Consider the following 20,437-nt stretch of genomic DNA (forward strand, 5'->3'; position numbering starts at 1 on the left):
TACTAATGGAGTACAAATTAATTTTTCCTTGCTGAAGACTTGCAGCTTAATTGAAAAAAAACCACAGCAGGGAACTTGTGCATGTGAAGCCATGATTGATGTCATTTCATGTGACACTGGAAATGGAGAGTTCTTGTGTCCCTTGTACTGTACCTCAGCCAGCAAATCTAGAAGTCTCTTAAAGTCACCGGAAAGTTTACAAAACTCATCCTCTGTCTCTTTGGCCTCCAAATCAGGACAAAGTGCAGTCAAAACAGCAACTCTAGATTTCAGCCAGCTGTGATTTTCTCCATGCTTGTGAATATACTTCCTAATTTCCTACAGAAAAAAATCAAAACATATTTGCTTCGAAGATACAAAATACATCCATAACTGACATTCACGGCATCAGTTCAAAGAATAGCATTGTAAACAGAGTACTTTTATCTTGAAACACTAGAAATGTAGTATTTTTCTATTTGCATACCCTATCAGATTCTATTCCAGTCAATGGCTGGAATTTTGCACTTCTTCCACAGACTTTACTCCACTGCTAATTAAACTGTTCTTTACTTAGTAGTGCAGTACTTTTCCCTCACAAACATTTTTACTTACAGATAGATAGATAGAAGGCAAGTACCACATATATGTTTTCCATATATTGACCATATTTCTTAGTTGCAATTTAAATCTGAATTGCTGACTTTCCCAAATATGTAATTTCATGCAATATAGTTCTGTGTAATTCTTTTTCTATTTAAATAGCTTTTTTCCCCCTCCTCTTTTTACCCAGTAGTTCAACTGTGTCTTTGTGGCAATGCTGAAGAGATGTTGGCAGCAGTGAAACTATGTGAGTAATCAGACTTTTTGAAGCAGAAGACCCCATTAAGCTAAAGATCTATCAGTTTTATCAAGGCCATCCTAATAATGTTTCTCCATATAGTTAGACGCATAACCTGCTCATGAATTTCACATAAATACCTACAGTATGTAGGTGCTCCCAGTATGTGAAATTAAAAAAAAAACCAGAAAGAAGGGTCAATTTGGGCACCAAGAGACACAATAAATTATTGCTTAAAACTAATTTAACTAACCAACTCAATCTACAGCTATTCTATCACTCTGGTACCAGTGCCAAAGTGAATGGTAGAATATTTTTTCCTCCCCTGTTATACTACTGTAGAAGAGAACTTTTGGAATAGATTTCCTTAAATTTAAGTAATTAAATATAACATCATTCAAAAACCTGCAATCCAGAAATTTTTGCTTTTCTTTGAGCAGCACTTTTAACTCTGCATGCAATAAGATGATGGGCAAATATTTATTCTATCTGCCCCTCTATTTTTAATGTTCTAAACATAGAGGGAAAGGGATCTGTCACTCTCTAAATTATTAAAAGTAAGAACTTCTGCCTCACTTTGCTATAACATGCAACTTTCTCCTGGTAATGTTTTTAAGAATACCAGGAACCAATAGAGCTACTATGGTCTCTGTAGTAAAACAGTTGCACTACTTTGGAGCAGAATTTTATCCAGAGTCCCAGTAGCAATGACCATAGCTTTGTTAGAATATAAGCTAAGGGCTCACCCCCACAGATGCTTTACACTGCTTGTATTTGGCAGTATCATTAACATTTTCCTTTATCTTCTTTAGCTCTCTTTCTGTTGATGAAATCCAGTTTGCCAATTCAGAAAATCTGAAATAAGACATCACAGGATGAAAAAAAAAAAAAAAAGAAAAAGATTAGACAAAAATTGCCACCACGAAACAATAACCTCTTAAGTGTAAGCAGAAAATTATAAAATCCACTCAAAGCCCCAGTATACTTTGTGAAATTACTACATAAAGTATAGTTTTCTACTTGAAGCTAAGATCACAGTATCATTTTTTACATGGTACTGATCTATGGCAACACATAGAGGAGTGACCATGCACAAGGCTCTGCAAGACCCAGGTAGGAATTGAGGTGACACCTGCTCTTATAGCCCTTCCAGGTGTCCGAGTGCTCTGTTAGCTTTATGTATGTGCTGTCTATCTGGGATTTCAGATCCTTCAGGATTCGGTGGCTGCTTTCCAATGTACCCCTCACTGGATCAGAGACTGGCAGTTTTTGGCACAGTTCTTCAATTCGTTGTAGCCTTTTCTCACACAGGTGGTAAGATCCCTTATCACCAAAGAACAACTGATGGAAGACAAAGCAGAAAATTCAATAAAATTACAAACTGGAAGAAATTAAGAAGCATATCTATATACTTTTCATAAACTACTAAATTAAAATACAATTTTTCGTTAAAGATCTCAAGAACTGATCTGACACAAGCTGGACACAAAGAGTTTGGTGGTTTAAGAGTTAGTCAGAACTTCTGTTTATTATTGACACTGAAATGTATTTCTGTACATGCCCCCAAGGAGGCATGTAACTCATACCATGTGTTCCTTGATCATTTTTTCATTGCCTTCTCTTGATAACACTTTGTTCTGCCGAGCTAGTTCAGCTTTGCACTCCTCCACTGTCACCAGGAACTTGCTTTTCTGTACTTCAATTTTCAAGTGGATCAAATGATATGGGGCTTCTGTTTGAAGATCCTACACACCCACAGGGGCAATAAAGAAGCACAGAGATAAAACACTACTCACACTACTTCAGTAAATTTGCTACAAATAAATAATCTAAAACCCAATAATATAGAAAATAAAACATATATGTTCAAGAACAGATAAGGGTTTGTCCGTATTTGCTTTGTTACCAATGTCTTAGTTTTATCAAAAGGTCCTAAGTTGCGACCAAAATGCCCATGTATAAGGCACATTACAGAGACATCTTCATTCTTGGCAGGCCATAGCAAATATTTCCTGTATAAAATAGTATTCACAACGGTTTCCAGAGGTTTCTGCCTGTCTGCTAGTGAGACCACTCATCCATCACTCCAGCTTTGACCAGCAACATGGTGTAGCAGGCAATAAATTCCACAGCTGGTGAGCAAAGTTAGTTGTTGGAGTCTTTGGCAGAAGACAAAATTTAAGTTGATAGCCTGATGTCTTACAAATTTTGGTGGGTTTTTTTTGCTTGGGAAAGTAACTAACATTAAGAAATGTTCTTAACACAGGTATCATTATGGCTGTATGTAGTGGGGGAAGATAAGGTTTTATAATTAATTTCTCACATTTCTTGATTTTACTTAACAGGGTTTTTTCAAGAGGCCATTTGTAGGTGTAGCTGCATCTAATATTGTAAAATACTTTTTTTCCCCCTTTTTCCAATTGTATGCAAAGCCAAATAATACAAATTAATTTGTTTTCTTTTAATTTTTTTTCAATATATAGGTCATACAGAAACTTTCCAAAACTAAGATTTACAATGTCCAGAGATGTCATTCACTAACCTTCCACTGCCTATGGAGTTTCCTCACAGCTTCCTGCAGGCTGTGTTGCTCTTGTTCTGGGAGGATATCAGTAAGTTCATCACACGCTTTCAGAAAGGCATTTAGGACTCTCTGATCCAACTGGCTGAAAAATTCCTGAAGTGGAGGCAGAAAGTGAGAAGGTGAGAGAAGAAGCTGGATATTGATATTGGATATTGGTAACCTGCCAGCACAAAGTTCCCTAACACTCTCTAAGTTTCAATGTTACTTCTGTTTCACTGAAGAACTGATGTTTGAGTTAAGGAAATAACTATTTCTAGACAAAGTCGGGCAAATTAATTTATTCTCAGCCAGTACACTGAGATGGTATTTTAACAAGAATGCATTTCAAAGCTACATGCATAAGTTACGATTATAATACAGACACATATATTTATCTAAAAAAAGAGCAGCAGATGTGTGAGATTGTCAAAATATAGTGTTCTAACTCTCTGTGGTTCTACTGAAAACCCCATCCTAATTTCTATGGGTTTTTTTCACTTTCTGATTGCTTACATCCAATCTTACATCAATAAGACAGCTGATCATTTTCCTTTTTGTTTTTCAGTCTTAACATTAGCTTGACCTGATCTGTATCACTTCTACACATGCAAGAAATCCACAGCAGTTTTAGAATTAAGTAGGCTTTTATGTCATGCACTCAAAGATTTCCATGAGGAAGGTCAGGGAATTTACTCACGCTATGTTTCCTGAGAAGTTCTTCAGGATTTCCTTTTTCTTTTAAGCAACAATTGGCAATCTGTATTACCTTCTCCAGTTCTGCTCTAGACTCCTCAAATTTCTTCATCAAACGGCTATTTGCTTCTATGTTTTTTCTCCACTCACCAGCTTTCCTGACCATATTCTGAGTTACAAGCAAAGAAAATGAGCTGGCAATTTCACTGTGAGTTTTATTTGCTCTCTTTTACCATGATCTTACAAAACATGCATTTAATTTGTGTCACTTTTAAATATATGCTTTTCACCATGCTTCTCCCTCTCATGCTCCCATTTTCCCAATTTTTAATACTGAGGCTTGTGCTAATGTCATAATTCAAATAAAAATTAGCAGATTAGATGTCTCTGATATTTTCAGAATGCCTCTGCCATTTGATTAGTGAGTTTCTTTCCTAAAGCCTGCTTTCAAATGTAAAGCATTTGGTATGATCAGAAGCTTGCCATTTCATTTTTCTGGCATCAAACTACCTCCCCTAACACAACTCAAAGTAAAGGTGGTTTGACCCATGGATCCAATCAGTTCCACGTTACAGATCTTCTGACCTGGAGGAGGTTTGTATGATTATCACACTAGTATATGTAACCAGGCACAAAGCTGCTTAGAAGACAGCAAATTTTATGGTTTAGCTGCTGAAATCCTCATTTTGCAACCTTAGTCACAGCTCTTCCATTAGTCTGCTTTTTAGTCCGTCCCCGTGCACTGCAATATTCAGTGGTTACAATTTCATGAGCAAGTAAGAAAATTTACCAGGAGAAATGACCAGTTCAGCACTTTAACTGCTGCAAGGTAGTTGCAGCACTGCTCACTGTACATCCCCTTCACCATCCTCATTGATTGCAAACCTCAGCATAAGGAATTCTAATGAGTTTACCCAGCCAGCTAATCAAATCTGTAGTTCTCAAACATCTTGATAAATATTTTTAAATTTTTCTGATGAAAATATCTTCATAACAATAGAATTGTATAGAGATGTATTCTTTACACAAAAAACTGCCAGTTTCCAGTATTTTACCTCTAGGTATGTCACACTTTGTATGATTATACTCTATTTTTTAGGTTTATTTTCTAACACATAAAGAGGTAAACCACCATGCAACTTTATAGAAACAGTGTAATTATTGTTGAACATGGTAAATTCACCAAGCTACAAGTGCATCTGCTTTTGCTACAATAAGCTAAACTTAAAACAATTGTTTTTACATTATAAATCAACCACAATTTATCTTTAGGTACACTCCACAAAATACAATAGAAATTTCAAAATTCACTTCTCAGAGAGAGCTATTTACTGATAGGTGATTTTCTGTAGTTTAGAATTCAGCTTGGATAGCTTTATACTGAACAATAATCGCCTGAAAATAAATGTAATAGAACCCATTATGTGGAAATCAGACTCTAAGACAGTCACAGAATCACTGAATATTGTTTGAACTGACACATAAAGATCACTGAGTTCATCTCTGGCTCTGTACCACGTGTAATGGCTAATTTCATTTTAGAGTGGGGCTAGACTGGGGCTGAACAGCCCCAAAAATAGCAGTAATAACTGGTAATTACAACAGGTAATGGGGAATATAATCCAAATGCCACATCTCTGCATTAAACAATGAAACATATTTGCAACCTTCTATATTCACAGTCCACTGCATTTTCTGAGGAAACATAAAGCCCAGCAATAGTAGCATGTGCAAAAGTTTCCATCTTCCATGCTTTGTGTGAAAGGGAATGTATGGGAATATAGAAGCAAATAATTAGCCAAGATAATGAAGTCAGGAGAAACCAAAAACAGTGCAGCCCTAACAGTAGGATTTCAGGTTCCTCAATCCGAAGGAGCCTGGGGCATGTGAAAGTTCTCTTAAATACCAGGTTCCTCTGTGGCAGGCTCACCTCTGAATAAGTGCATGGAGAACAAGACTGTCAGTCCCCTGACCACTTATTACCTAATAAAGACAATCTTTAATTAATAACTTGACACCAGAGAGGAGAGTTATCCAGGAGAGTAGCTACAGAGTGATGAAATGTAGCTACAGTAGGATGGATCAGCTGCATATGAACAAATTTTCAGAAACATGTACCAAAGTATGGCATTTTTACCTGAAAAGTAATCTGAACTTGTGTAGCTTTCTTCTGAAACGTTGACTGATGGAAATGCTGTAACACTTCAGTCGAAGCCACACACTGAAGGATACTCTGACTATTTCTCTCAATCAGGGACACATCTTTCTTGCAGTTTTCTTGATAAGCTACCAAATCCTGAAAGAAAAAAACATATATCCACCCTGGCCAGGGACAATGAGGAGGAAAGTTTGGCAAAATAACAGGAAGATGCTTTTTGACAGTAAGGGCAAAAGGGATGAGGTCAAAGGACCATGGCAAACAGACTGCACAAAGTATTACATGGAGTAACAGAGACAACACAACTTTCTCTTTGAACTCAAACTCCAAATAGATCTCTAGCTATTCATGAAACAATACACAGACATATAATCAAGCCCTTTGTCTCTTCAGTAGAGAATGTAGATCAATGCACTGTCCTGTGATTTAATTTTATGGTATTTCTATATTTATTGCATAATCTAAGTAACCAACAGTGACATCAACGAACATAGGAATGACAGCTCTCAGTAGCAGGTTGAGATCTCAACATTCCTTGCCTTTCAATAAATTAATCCTTCATGTCAGCTTTTGGAATTCAGATTTCATTATAAATTGCATTAAGTAATGAGAAATATACGTAAAAAAAAAAAAAAAAGAGAGAAAAACAAAACATGCATGAAGTAGTAAAGGCTGAAAAAAGGTTTTAAAAATCCTATTTTCATTTAACTTTCCAAGAGAGTTCTGACTAGCTCTGAATTCCTCCAGAGAGAAGTGTTTATTGGCCATGTAGAAAAGTTAATGTTATATTGCAATTCACTTCAAAGAAACCACTTTTCCAAGCCTCTAATACACTTCCGTAATTGTCCAAGGAAACATCTGCTTAATAAAAAACCCAATATATTTCTAGTACTTCAGTCCAATTTCCACTAGATTTAAAAAAAAAAAAATCTTATGTTTACTTCCTGGATTGAAACCAAGGGCACTAGAGAGGAACACAAGTTTCAATCTTTTTATATTTACGCCTAGCTGACTTTAGGATAAGGCTACATCTGTTGCCTGAATATGAGGAAATATCTGCTCAGCTTACAGAGTTGCAATCCAAATTCCTAGAGACATAATTGTAAATACTCAGAGGCAGCAGACCTTTGTAGGATGTTTCTGAAACTTACTTGGGCTTTTTGTTTAAGAACAGTTGTGGGTTGTGCTTCAGGATCCAGGATAGAAATTATTTCATTTACTTTTTCAAGAGATTCATAAAAATGTGTGATTTGCTTCTCCAGTTCTTCCAGTGGAGACAGCAGACGTTGGCATTCATACAGCAGGGCACAGGAATGCTCCTTAACCTTTTGGTCAGGAAAAAGTTATTGAAAAAGTTGTAAAATTCAATAAATAGCAACTTTTTCTGCATGTAGGTTTACATAGTTGCTACCTACTCTTTTTCAAGATAGAGCAGTCCTGATCCTGTATTACTTCTAAAGAAAAGAGTATTAAATTTAAGGATGGTTGTCTTAGCATTTAAAAGAAACAACATCTTCACCCTGAATCAATTGTTACAACTACATATTTGTTCAAATGCATATATGTGAGAATTTGTGTACAGGAGCCTACTATTTATTAGTTCAACAGTCAACAACAAGTAGTAAAAAAAAGTATTCTGCAACCTTGCCCAGCTGCTCCTTGAGCCGTGCCGAAGTTCCCAGCATTTCATTCGCTTCCTCTTGGGAAACTTCTTTTGTAATAAGTTGCACCGTTCTTGTAACTGCTTTATACTGAGCTTCCATGGCAGGCAATTTCTGCTTGATATTCTGAAACAAGTGTTTCAAAAAATATTTCAGCACTAGTATTTGTGCGTTCATGGGAGATAAAAGACCGATAAACGATATATATTCTAAGTATCAATTATTTTCATCACTGATTTTAGTGAACACTGGATCATGTTTCAAATGCATGAAAACTGAGCCAAAGAGTATCAGTCAACTCACCTGAATGCGATTTGAAACTACAAAGAAAGAAATATCTAGTAAGACAGTGTTTTGTAAATTTGCTCTAAAAATGTCACTAATAGAATACAATGATAAATATTTTAGCTATAGCTGAAATAATACAAAAAAAAAAAAAAATCCACCACTGGTAAAAAAACCCAGTTAATAATGGGAATGTATACTAAAATAATTTTATGCTATCAGAATTAAATAGTTGCAAGTTTATTTCTTTTGAAGGAGGAAGAAGGAAACTAAAGGAAGAAACTTACTTCTAAATCTTGTATAAAACTTTTGACATCAAGAAAGGACACTTCTACAGGGACTGAAAATTTCTTATTGCTTCCATCAATAAAAGCTGTCAAATGGGCAACGCCATCCACATACTCCTTCCTCATTTTGTCCAGTTCATCTGCTCGAGCATACTAAAAAAAGGAAAGCAAAAAAAAGCCCCACCCCAAATTAGATATCCACCAATTAAGTAATGATTTAGGAGAATTAGTATGTTTTCAGTGCAATTTTTTGCTGGAAAAATTATATTCAATGAAATACAATATGATGGAAACTAATCTTCTAAACTCATCATGTGCCTTAGTTTCAGTAGTAATGATGCTAAAATGAACAGCATGCATACAGGAGGTCAGCCTCTTTTACGAACAGGGAATGCCAGACTCATTTGTTTCTACTCTAGAACCAACAGTTCAATTCATTTCTCACTACCTACAATATCAATTTTGACAATTCAGCAAAGAGAGTAGAACAGGAAAAGCCTAGAAAAGCTAAAGGATAAGGGAGATCTTAATAAAGGAATGCTGGCCAGGGGAAGGGGAAACATATGTCTTACAAAGTAGAAAGAGCTGTATGACAGAAATGTTGAAAAAGCCAGTGAGAAAAAAACCCACACAGCCAGCATATGAAAGAAGCTGCATAAGTAGGGGAAGAGACATTTACATCAGTGAATCGCCCTAAATAGCATCAGCAAGTAAAGCTTGAGAACATTCTTGTCAACAGTCTGGAAAAGTTACAATAAAAGAGAGACAATCATTATTTGCTTTTCCCTTTAACTTGACTGCATAGGAGATAATAATTCCAGTAAAGAAAACAGATTCAGTACCTTCAAATAGGCAACTGCGATTTCAAATCACTGGAAGGGGACAATATCAATAGATGTATATTGACTATACCAAAGATATTTTCTAACGTGTTTATGAGGTGTGAAATACTTCTATGTAATTAAGCTCACATCTTCTCTTTGATTTTCAAAGAGCAAATACAGAAACGATTATTTTTGTATCAGTTGAATCTCTTACATGAGGTAAAGGGTAGGTTTATTCGTTTACTATCAGAGCCTGCTTGTAACCAAGATAGAAGTAAAGTCTGACCAAAATGGGGAAAACATTTAGTTAATTAAATTAATTATTGTCCCTGCTTATGGTTGCAGTACAATAACTGGAAGGAGCTTTCATCAAAGAGCAGTAAAAATTATCATTTTCACCATTTTTACTGTTTAGTTTCATAGAGCTTTTACAGTAACAATAGGCACTGAAAATCAGTCATTTTCTTTGCAGAACAGTAGAGGTTATGTATAAATAACATTCACTGTATCAAGACCGGTGACCATAATGAAAAAGTACAGCTTATACTAGTTGAAAATGTCCCCTCACTCCCCCCAAAATAGCTGTATAACCAAAAAGGCAAATAAAGGAAGAGCCTCAATAAAATAAATTACTGTCAGGGAGTAATTTCTAATTTAAATACTCATTAACAGTTAGGCACTTTTGAAAGTTGTCCTATAGTCCTGCTAACAGGGTAATCTGTCTTGCTTGCATGGAAATAACAAAGTAAATATTTAAAAGTAACAGGGGCAAAGTCACTTACCTGCTTAACTTGCATAAACAATTCTCTCCATCTTCCATTTAGCAACAGAAGCTGCTGTTTAAGATCTCTGGAAATGGTCTCATCACATGTTTCAATCAGAAAATTACCAGCGTCATTCATGGCTGTGTGCTGTTGGATCCAATGAGGTAAGTGTCTGAAGAAATCCTGAAGAAGAAAATAAAAACACAGCTCCAAAACCTTTTCAATTAGTCTTTATCTTAATCACAAAACTAAAATTTAATCACCCGCTCATGACTGGATAAAAAATTCGTTGCACAATTATCCTCTGAAGCTCTTCACATCGAATATGCTATAATAGAATTTTAATGTCTGTGAATACAACCTGTGGAATAAAAAATTACTGCCAGTTTACTTACAGCTCATTTTACTCCAGTGAGTGGCTTCAGTTAAACGAATGAAACTCCTCCATAAGAGAAAGTTCCATAACTGAAAATGCTGTTAGGGCTCATCTGTTTTCTGTCTTATCCTTAAACAATATGGGCTGATAGTAACCCGGGCCATATACAGACTGTGGAGAGGTCCTTTCCCTGCTGTGAATCACATGCAGCTTTCCAGGGTCTGGCATCCCAGAAGACCTGTGAAGACTGATTCTTTATCACTGCTTCCCTCCTATCTCAGTGCAGGTGAGCACAGAGGGGAAAGAGATGGTCGTCAGTGATTTTGTCCCCCTCACTGAGACGGCCTGATAGACTGCATGCATCTTGTAGGCAGGTACACTCAGATAAATTTGTAGAAAAGAAAAAGAGCGCCTCTTTTCCCCTCTTTTTCTCTCTTCCAGCCAATGGGCAATTGTTCCTAAGGCAGGTATCCCTGGGCTTCATGACTCCAGCTATACCAGTAAACAAAACAGGACTCAATCACTGTCCCATGACTGTCCACACCTTCTCTGACATGGCTTTGGCTTGTCCCTGCTACCCTTCTCCCAAACAATGCACTATTCAATGAATGGCACAGTCTGTTCCAAACAGACTGGATCACGAGAGCACCTTCTTTCAGGGGAGAACGAATAATCAGAAGGATTCAAGCTGATGCTACCTGATGCTCAGGATTTAGGAAGGGGATCCATTTTGTTTATGACTGTCTATCTACCCTATAATTCCAAAACTATTCACCTTCCAGTGACAGCCCCATACAATCCTTTCTCAATGGTACATGTGAAAAATTCCTATCCAACCATACTGTGAGTCATCCCAAGTTTCAGAGCTACAGTTCTGAAACTGTATTTGTCAGAACGCATGCACGTGCAAAAAAAGTTCAGATGCAACTGTAAAGAAAAAGTCAAATGGTTATATACTGGTCAAATGTTTTCAAGAGAGGATTGAACAACACACATTGTGTTCAGTTCCTAACGCTGAGATCAGTAGTGTTCAGGTGTTCTGTACTGCGGTATCATGGATAAATTTAATCACCTCAGTAAATTGCATCTGCAGTTTGAATCTTTTTCCGCTTGCAGTGGAGCAAACCCCTTGCTTTGTGCAAAGGCTAACCTTTCTGAGCACATCCAAAAGAAATTAAGTCTACTGAATCTGACACTGGTCAGCTTTCCAATGGTCAGGCTCACTAGAGTTCAAGAAGAAAAAAGCACATGGAGTAAACTATTCACATCCTTGTTTCCACACACTTATTCCCACAAACCATTACCTTCCGCAGACCCTGCTGGGGAGTCTCTCCATTTCAGAAGCCAACCTAAGCATGTGTTAAATTTAAACAAGTTTGGAAGGTACTGGGAAGCACACCTCATTCTCAATTAAAACAATGCAGCTCTTTTTAAGGAAGTCACCACAAGAGATCTAGAAGCTCTCTAAAACCTTTTGGATACAGCTGTGTGAGAAGTGTGGGAGGGTGCAGTTAGAATGAAATTAATATGGAAAGTGCTTAAGAGGTAATGGAAGTAAACAAAGAAGCTGTAGAAGGAACAGTTTGAAAAATCCAAGCACATACTAGTATTTTTTTTTTTACAAGATCTTCACTGCTACAGGTTCACAGTAAGGCTTCTGAAAACAGTAGCCAACAAGAAAGCCAACAGGCCACTTTCTTTTCCAAAATGAGCAGTGGTACGTGCTGGTCTGGAAATGATACAGAGATAATGGAAAGAAGAAGAAAGCATGACAGCATGATGAAGGGCTACTATGGTCTTGGCCTAGGATAGAATATAGTGGCTTTAAGTAATACAGGTAAGGTTTGCAAATGAGCAACTCTGTATCATATTACTGGTATCTTTATGGGTTTACAGAAAAAATATTTTGAAATGCTTAAAAATGTTTTATGCCATATTCCAAACAACAGTTATCATTTTTCACCTGATATTCCAGATGTTTTTAGTTCATGGCTGTAAGACTATTAATTTTACAAACCACTATAAGAACTGATATTAGTTTTAATAATCAAATATTAAAACTTCTAAATCAGACCTATCCTTGGAACTACCTAAGTGAAAACATTGCTATGAAGTGCTAAATTCAAAATTAAAAGTAGAAGTAACTTTTAAAATATGTCTCAGTCTACAGGCAGATTATGCTACTACTCAGTAACCTTTAATAGGTTTGAGGCAATGTTATTTTTAAGAAGAAATTAGCATTTTGGGAAGAATAAAGCTTCACGTCTACAGTTTTCAACACGGTTTTTTGAAATTTTTGAAATTATTTATCAGAATGAAAAGAATTACTTGTTGGATTTATTTTAGAAATCAGAAGCAAGTATATACTGTATGGGTATGTTCAAATTTCTGCTTTGAAAATCTTTAAAGATAAAGTTATACATCTGATTAGAAAAGTAAATGCTTTGATTTTATTCACATATATGGATTTAAGAATATTTAATTTTAATCACTGTCCAGTTACTTACATAAAACATAAACCAGTATCTAAGATCACCCTGATCAGTGGAAGACATCCTTCCAGCCCAGTAATAACTGTTTGAATCTATATTATGCCAGACTTGTTTTTTTCACGTTTATTTAAAAAGTGTATTCCATTATTTTACATCAGTTTAAACTAACAAACCTTAACAAGAACTATACTGTTCTTTCATGTAACATGAAATGCTCATTCCTGACCTGATGTCAGTTTGCCATAACCTACGAGAACCCTACTTTAGTGTTAAGAGCTATATAGCTGCTACATTGGGATCAGGTGCAAATTCAGCACCTATTAAATGCAGGACTCTTCAACTCATTCCAGGTTTTTCTTGAAGATTTACCCACTTAAATCTTAGTGCTTAAGTACTCTAACATTACAACAGAAAAAAAATACAGAAGAACTATCTTTGTAACCGCAGGTCCCCAAAATCAATTGTCTAAAAGATTTCTGAAATGCCAAGGAAATGGATTAGTTAACCACCCATCAAAAATAACAACACTATTAATGATACTGCTCTTTGAAGGTAATGAGTACAGAAATCTGTCATCTAGAAAAATCAGTGGAAGTGTCATTATAGGTAGTCCATGATTACTCACTTTGGTGCTAAGAGCTGTATATGCCTTTGAGTGAGTCATGTAACATTCCTCTCTGTAACATTGCTCTCTGAGCAATACTGCAGCCCTCTATTCGTATCAAAGATGCCTCTAGCCATGGTACCACAGATGAGGCTTTCTCCGTTGTGTATGTATGTATTTGCCTCTAGATGCTACCTACACAAGCGAACACTGAAACTCCTATGATGAAGGAAGACAGGATGTCGAAGTCTGAGCAAAGGCTAAGCAAATGCAAAAAAGTATCAAATGTTTCACAATTTACAAAATAGCCAGATGCATATGCTACCAGTGCATACCTTTTTAGAATGTTCAGGCTGATTCAGCATTTTTTCAGCGTCTTCAAGCCAAGCTTGTAGACCTGCCACAGTGCTGCTGTATCTGTCCCAATTAGCAATTACTTCTTCCAGCATGCTTCTTACACTTCTCACCTCTACTGAGAGGTTCCTCCACTGAGCTGTGGTATCACTCATGAATTTCATCACATTCTCAACTTCTTCCACTGAGATACAGGAAAAACACTGATTATTTTGTTTCATTACTATTTCTGTAAAGATTAACTTTATATCGTGCTTATTCACTCTCATCAGAGAATTATATTTTACTGTAACTTCTATTTCAGTAGGCTTTTATATACGAATGTTCAGCTCACAGCCCAATTTTAGCACAAGATCATGACTGAGAAATTAAACGTGTGAATTAAAGACTTAGGAAAGTACATAAAAAATGTAATGCTAAATTAAAATGCATGCTAAATTAAAACAGTCACACTGCATATTGTGTGTGGTGTTCATTTCAAATCGGCAATAAAAGAAATCAAGAGACAGGCTTGCCTAAAAAAAAACCAAAAAATGAATTGTATAATATAAAGACACATAATATGTCTGCATTGAAAAGTATGAAATTAAATTCTGATCTTCCTGCCATTGACTTTGAAACCAAACTACTGCTAATTTTTGCCATTTAACTTTTAGTATTTTCCACATGGCAAGAAAGGAACAAATGTGTCCTCATTCCAGAAGAAAACAAACAGAGAAGAAAAAAGGCCAAGCAAATGCTGAGACTTCATAAAATATGCAGAATATAGTTAGCTAATTTGAACTGCTATTCCTGAATTTATATATGTTAGTATTTGTTCTTTAGAAAAGAATTTGTTATTGGACTTTATTAATAGCATTGAATAAATCTGTGACTTTTGTTCTTTGCAAGAATACCTTGCAAAAAATGTTTACTTTTGTAAAATTTGGATGTCACTGTCAATTTAAATTTAACAACAAACAAAGGTATCCATTTTCTCCCCCCTTTACCAGTAGCTGCAACAATCCTCCACAGACATTACTGTGTTACAGATTAAAGTGATCTCATGCCTGTAATTATCTAGGTCAAATATTGCCCTCAAATTCTCACTGAACTCAGCAGTACTCAAAAATGACAGGAGGCAGCTGTTGAATCAGGTACACATTTTTCCTCATGTACATCCATACTACAGCTACCATTTGAGTTTCTCTTGCAGGTTTTAAAAGTTAATGAAGAACCTCCAATAAACCAAGGGATAATATTGCAATTAAGATACTTGGACCAACTCCCTATTTACCTTTTTCTTTTAAATTAAGCCAAGCCAAGGAGCATTTCCAGGCACTAGAACACCATTTTCCCTACTCCTAATTTGGTTTCTGTCACGATTTTTTATCCCAAATTAACAACACTGAAATAATCCAAGAGTTAGCATGGATGATGGGTTTTTCCGAGGAGGAAGTCTGAATATGACCACCCTCCTCTGGAGATTCAGAAGCAGCAGGAAGGCAGGCTGCTCTGGACCAGGTGCCTACATGCCAGAGAATATGTGAAATTGCTACCAGAGGCTGTAGTCTCTGGTGAACTGCAGCTGCTGGTGAGGAACAGCTTTGCTGCATGGAAGAAACAAATATTAGGAGACCTTTTTAGAGGATACTTATGTCTAAAGAGATTAAAATGCTGTTCCAGTGATTAAAGAAATATAGATATTTACCTGAGCCATTTGCTTTGGCATACATTTCAGCTGCTCGTTTCAAGATCTGGTAAGTAACTTCATACTGCTCAAAGAACTTACTATTTTCAATAACAGACTGAAAAGAAAAAAAATCATAATAGATAAAATAAAGATGGGTATTAGGAATAATTTCTATCAAATTACATCAGGATACTGATGACAACATTTAACTTCATTATTCCTCCATTCATCTTTTCATCATTATCTTTACAAATTAATGGTACAGCAGAGTATATCATTACAAAACCAAATTTATTGACTTTCCACATGGAAAGGTTATTTAATGTTTTCTTACTTGCTATCTGGATGGAATTCAATAGCATATGATACTTAGAATGTGCAGAAACTGAGTAATTAATTTACAAGTTATTTAATGAAAACTATTTTACACTCAAATCTAAGTGGAATAATTTTAATAAAAGAGTAAATTTCCTTCATATACATCACCACAACAATCAAATCCAATTGTTCCTGTATTAAGCCTTTGCAGAAAAACAGGTTACACTTTAATAGATGAAAAACATTTGCTTTATTCTTCAATTTTTCTTTACCTCCTTTGCAACTGGCAAAAAGTAAGATCATGGAAACACTGCACAAAGAGATGCTGCTTTTCCAAAGTGTGACACAGTGCTGTTCCTTTGTGAGTGATGGTTTAGCTCTGTGATGTGTTAGAGTGTGATTAATAAATTATCTGGAAATATTTTTGTACAAATGTTATGCCTCTTTATCCCTCATGGCAACTGAAACTGACCTTTTTTTACATGTCTTTCAGAAATGTTATTTCCTTTAAGAGCAATACATAATTATAGCTCTATGTTATGCAAGCATATTATATCTTGGCATTACCACTGTTAAAACAGGAAGAGAAAGGTAGAGTTTGAAATGGTTCTGTAATTTATGCTACATCTCATCCCTCCTCATCTACAAAATTACAAAATAAGGAATCCACACCCTGCATATGTTTATACAAGCTTTGGAACACCATAATAGAAAAAAATCATACAAGTGTGACTTTGATAAAACCAAGTTTCAAACGAAGTCAAGGTTTAATGTATTTTGAACAGGAGAATCAGATCTTGTGTGTTCATCAACACATATTATATAACATAAAAAAAACCCTTTAAAAATTATTCTGCCAGCCATTATATATCAAAAACCCTTCTATTTTTAAACCTTTGACAGTTGCTATGTCAAGTTACAACAGTTATCTAGTATGTAATTTAGAATCATGTTTATGACCAAGGAAACCAGAAGTCAAGAACAATCAGATTTTTTCTCTGTTCTCCTGGTAAAACAAAATCTGCCATGTATGAAGACCTACAGGCTTTATCATGAATGACGTGACAGACTGATGACTTTCAGTTTTGCCAAAGCCATACATACATTTTAACCTGAGCCACTTCATACGAAAGAGCAAAAAAGATTTACATAACACTGACCTAAAGAGCTATTTGAAATATTTTCAAAAAGCAAATAAAGATGTTTTACTAATTAATATTGTCTCCTATCTGACAAGACTCCTTGAAGAAAATAAGGAGCTTTCCCAAATCAGTATAGCACATGATGCTAAAAAAGTGCTAACACAGCAGTGCTAAAACACAGTTCCATGGGTTAAAATCCATGTACCTAGTATCTCCATTACAGTGGAGAATTTGGTACAGTATATTATTCAAGTTGATGGTGTACAGTCTGTGCTGAACTTTACTTCCAGTGTATGACAGATGGGTGAAAAGATGATAAGGTTAAGTAAAAACCACCACTTTTATTTTTAAACTACAGTACATAAATATTTTCCAGGCATATGTTCTATCCAGATCCTAATTACGCATGTTCCTAGAATGCTGACATTCCCCAGTCTGTTTTGGCAGACAAACAGACTTACATTTTTATCTCCTACTAATATAGTCACTGACTATAAGGTACTGACTACAGCTTTCCTGCGTAAGACTCCTAATACACTGGAAGAGTAACACTTGTCTCTCAGTCCTAGAAAACTGGTCCCAGGTAAGCCAAGCAAATATATTCTCTTTCCATCACACCTTGAAGGAGCCAGAAGTCACGGCCATCAATAATGAAAATGAGATCTATTTGTCTTCCTGTCCCAATTTCCTCATTTTGATGTTATGCAGTTTCAAAAATTACGCAAGGAAACATTTTTCTTCCCTAAAGACCACCTCAGCATTAGTGGTCTAAATCACAATGATTGCAAATTAATACACAAATTAACAACTTGATGTTCACTTTAAAGGAAAAAATAAGAAAGTGACCAAAAAAACCCCCAAAATTCAAGCTATTCACTTTTTTATTATTTCCCTTTGTCACCTTTTAGTAGTTTTTTTGACAGTTTTAGAGGGTAAACAAATGGACTACAACTCCTAGTATTGCACCTCGCTCCAGCAAACTAAGTTAATTCAAGTAATTATTTGAATTTTGCAAAGCTTGTCTAAAAAAGGTTAACTAACTACTGAATTTTTGTGTCCCTAACTGCTGAAGTTTAAACACAGAAATTCCCACTTTGTAGATTGCAAATTTCACCCAAATTTCACAGAGTTTGAATTATCTTTCCAAAGAAGTTGGAACATCAATAATTTCCTCTGCATATTGACCTGGCTCTGAATGGTTCTGTAACTGAGTAAGTTCTTTCTAGACTTAATTTTCCTGTGCAATTTTCTCCATATGGATTAGAGAGAAGGGAAAAAATACTTAGACCAGCCGTGCTTTTGAATGAATCCTTCATGCTCTAATGTACAAGTGCAGCAGTAGTATCATTCTACCTACACTTGGCCCTGCACGTGTGAATTTAAGAAGATACAGCAGCATAACACTGAAAGAGAATTTATCAATGAACGCTTGTAAGCCAATAGTTTCTGTTTCTTAACGTGGTATATGGCTGATGCAGAGATAGAGCAAACTCCTTCCAGAACAGAAATTAAGCAATGGGTTTAATATAATAATGCTGAGTAGGAAAAGAAAAATCATTCTTTAAAAGAAGATAAGTACTCCCCTATAGGTATAGTCTATTGAACAAGTACACGGAGGTAGAATAACTTCCTTTTTTTAATTCTTTTGGAAGACTTAAAAAAAATACTGTGTGGGAATGCATGCCAAAAACCTCCTCTGTCTTTAACTCTTAAACTGTGTATAGTCACTATAAAGTGCATCTATGCCAAGGTAAAAGAAGATGAAATTAACTTCTTCGGAATAACTATACAAAGTAAGCAAAAATCTAGGATTTGGAACCTCCAGGTGTGCTTGCTAAGTTAATCACCGGACAGCAGTTGGAATGTTATTTCTATTTTCCAAGAAATGGTGCAAAGACAATAATTTTTACTTTTAGCCTTTTGACTAAAGTTCCTCCAAGGGGAAGACAGATTTACCTCTGAAGAGATATTCCATAATAATACAGTCATAAAGTTGATGACTGACAAATCTGCTGTCTGTTTCTGTTCTTTTATACAATTCTAGTAAACTTAAATATGAATATCTCAAAAATAATTATAAAAAGAAGACAACCCCAACTTACAATATAATTTTGAAGAAGCAGTTCCACAGACTCTCGCCTTCCGTATTTGATAATCCATGATTTTAACTTTGACTCTGCAAAGACTAAGAGTGACAGCAGACGGTACTTCAGTTCCAGAAACTCCATCTTCAACAGATGGAGCTCAGATGAGGAGACAACAAAATTAAACCTATAAAATGAATCACAGAATAGTAAAATACAGCAATATGCATTTTTGCAGGAGAGACTGAAAGCTTTAGTTACAGTTCAGATATTTTTCTAATCTTTCACTTCAATCAGAGTCTACAAACATTTAATTATGTGTGATGATGTTCTGATGACTGCTCTTGAACAACAGATTGATTACATTTCTGTTTATTCACAGAAATAATCGGTTTACTTTTGTTACTAAGTTTTGCAAAGTCATTTTTCTTTTTTTTCACATGCATCCTGGCTGTTATATAACATTTCTTCCAGGGACAAGTAATAACAGGATCAATATAAAAAAAGTATTCCCATTCAAAATCTATAGCCTACTTTGATTCTTAACAATCTTAAAAGCATCAGGTTTTTCAGTATATTTTTATGTATATTCCAGGTTTTTCAATCTATCTGTTTGCCACTGAGAAATTTAAATAGACAGTGATTTCTCCATGAACAGATAAAAAATCAAACAGGCTCCCCTTCATGCACAGAAGCTTTTTAATTCACATTGAAAGCCTTACCTGTCTGCCATATCCTCTAACTGGTCATGTGGAACAGGCACGCCATTAACAGACCTGGTCCTGTGGATCTCATGGAATGCCTTTTTGTGACCATCTATGTTTTTCAGCAGATCCTGATTGAATTTTAAGAAAGAGAGAGATACTGAGAGAGTGGGGGGAGGGAGGGGAGGGAAAGAAAAGGCTCACAGTAGGCTATCTAACTAATAAGCACAATTTTAAGCCGGCTCTGATGACTCAGTGTAGTTAACTATTTGATCATGCTCTCATGTTTCCATGCAAGGCAATGCATACCATAAAAGAATTTACATCAACTTCAACATTTACACAGGGAACCCCCTTATGTGAAGCTCTGTTACAGCTATGTTGAACAATTATGGAAGATTTTATAACAGGATACACTGCAAAATGTTTAACAAAACAAGAACTCTTAACTGTATTAAATAATCTCTGAAATGCAGTCTCCCAATACGCTAACATCACAAAAGCATAATCTTCCTAAATTTACTCTTTAAATCTTCATAACCTTTGCTAAGTATAGACTGAAATTTTAAGCAACTAATCTACTCTACTATATATAGGCAGAAGATCTATAGCTCCTTCTCTAAGTACATATTCCAT

At 35.6% G+C, this 20,437-nt stretch overlaps 1 protein-coding gene across 21 annotated transcripts in view; it reads right to left on the bottom strand.

Moving 5' to 3' along the window:
• Positions 1-20,437, bottom strand: part of SYNE1 (spectrin repeat containing nuclear envelope protein 1) — a 294,642-nt gene that overhangs the window by 190,020 nt on the left and 84,185 nt on the right. For 20 of the 21 annotated variants that reach the window (XM_048296782.1, XM_048296801.1, XM_048296802.1 and 17 more), the window contains 15 exons: positions 19,820-19,932; positions 19,116-19,284; positions 15,572-15,668; positions 13,863-14,065; positions 10,074-10,238; positions 8,468-8,620; positions 7,878-8,021; positions 7,386-7,559; positions 6,214-6,372; positions 4,081-4,245; positions 3,363-3,497; positions 2,407-2,565; positions 1,953-2,161; positions 1,567-1,675; positions 154-318 (listed from right to left, as the gene is read on the bottom strand). In XM_048296782.1, the coding sequence (XP_048152739.1) occupies positions 154-318; positions 1,567-1,675; positions 1,953-2,161; positions 2,407-2,565; positions 3,363-3,497; positions 4,081-4,245; positions 6,214-6,372; positions 7,386-7,559; positions 7,878-8,021; positions 8,468-8,620; positions 10,074-10,238; positions 13,863-14,065; positions 15,572-15,668; positions 19,116-19,284; positions 19,820-19,932 (2,319 nt within the window). The remainder of the gene's footprint in view (positions 1-153; positions 319-1,566; positions 1,676-1,952; positions 2,162-2,406; positions 2,566-3,362; positions 3,498-4,080; positions 4,246-6,213; positions 6,373-7,385; positions 7,560-7,877; positions 8,022-8,467; positions 8,621-10,073; positions 10,239-13,862; positions 14,066-15,571; positions 15,669-19,115; positions 19,285-19,819; positions 19,933-20,437) is intronic. The other variant, XM_048296792.1, reaches the window with a different exon arrangement.

Source organism: Corvus hawaiiensis, chromosome 3 (assembly GCF_020740725.1).
Source record: "Corvus hawaiiensis isolate bCorHaw1 chromosome 3, bCorHaw1.pri.cur, whole genome shotgun sequence".
Taxonomy (NCBI): Eukaryota; Metazoa; Chordata; class Aves; order Passeriformes; family Corvidae; genus Corvus; species Corvus hawaiiensis.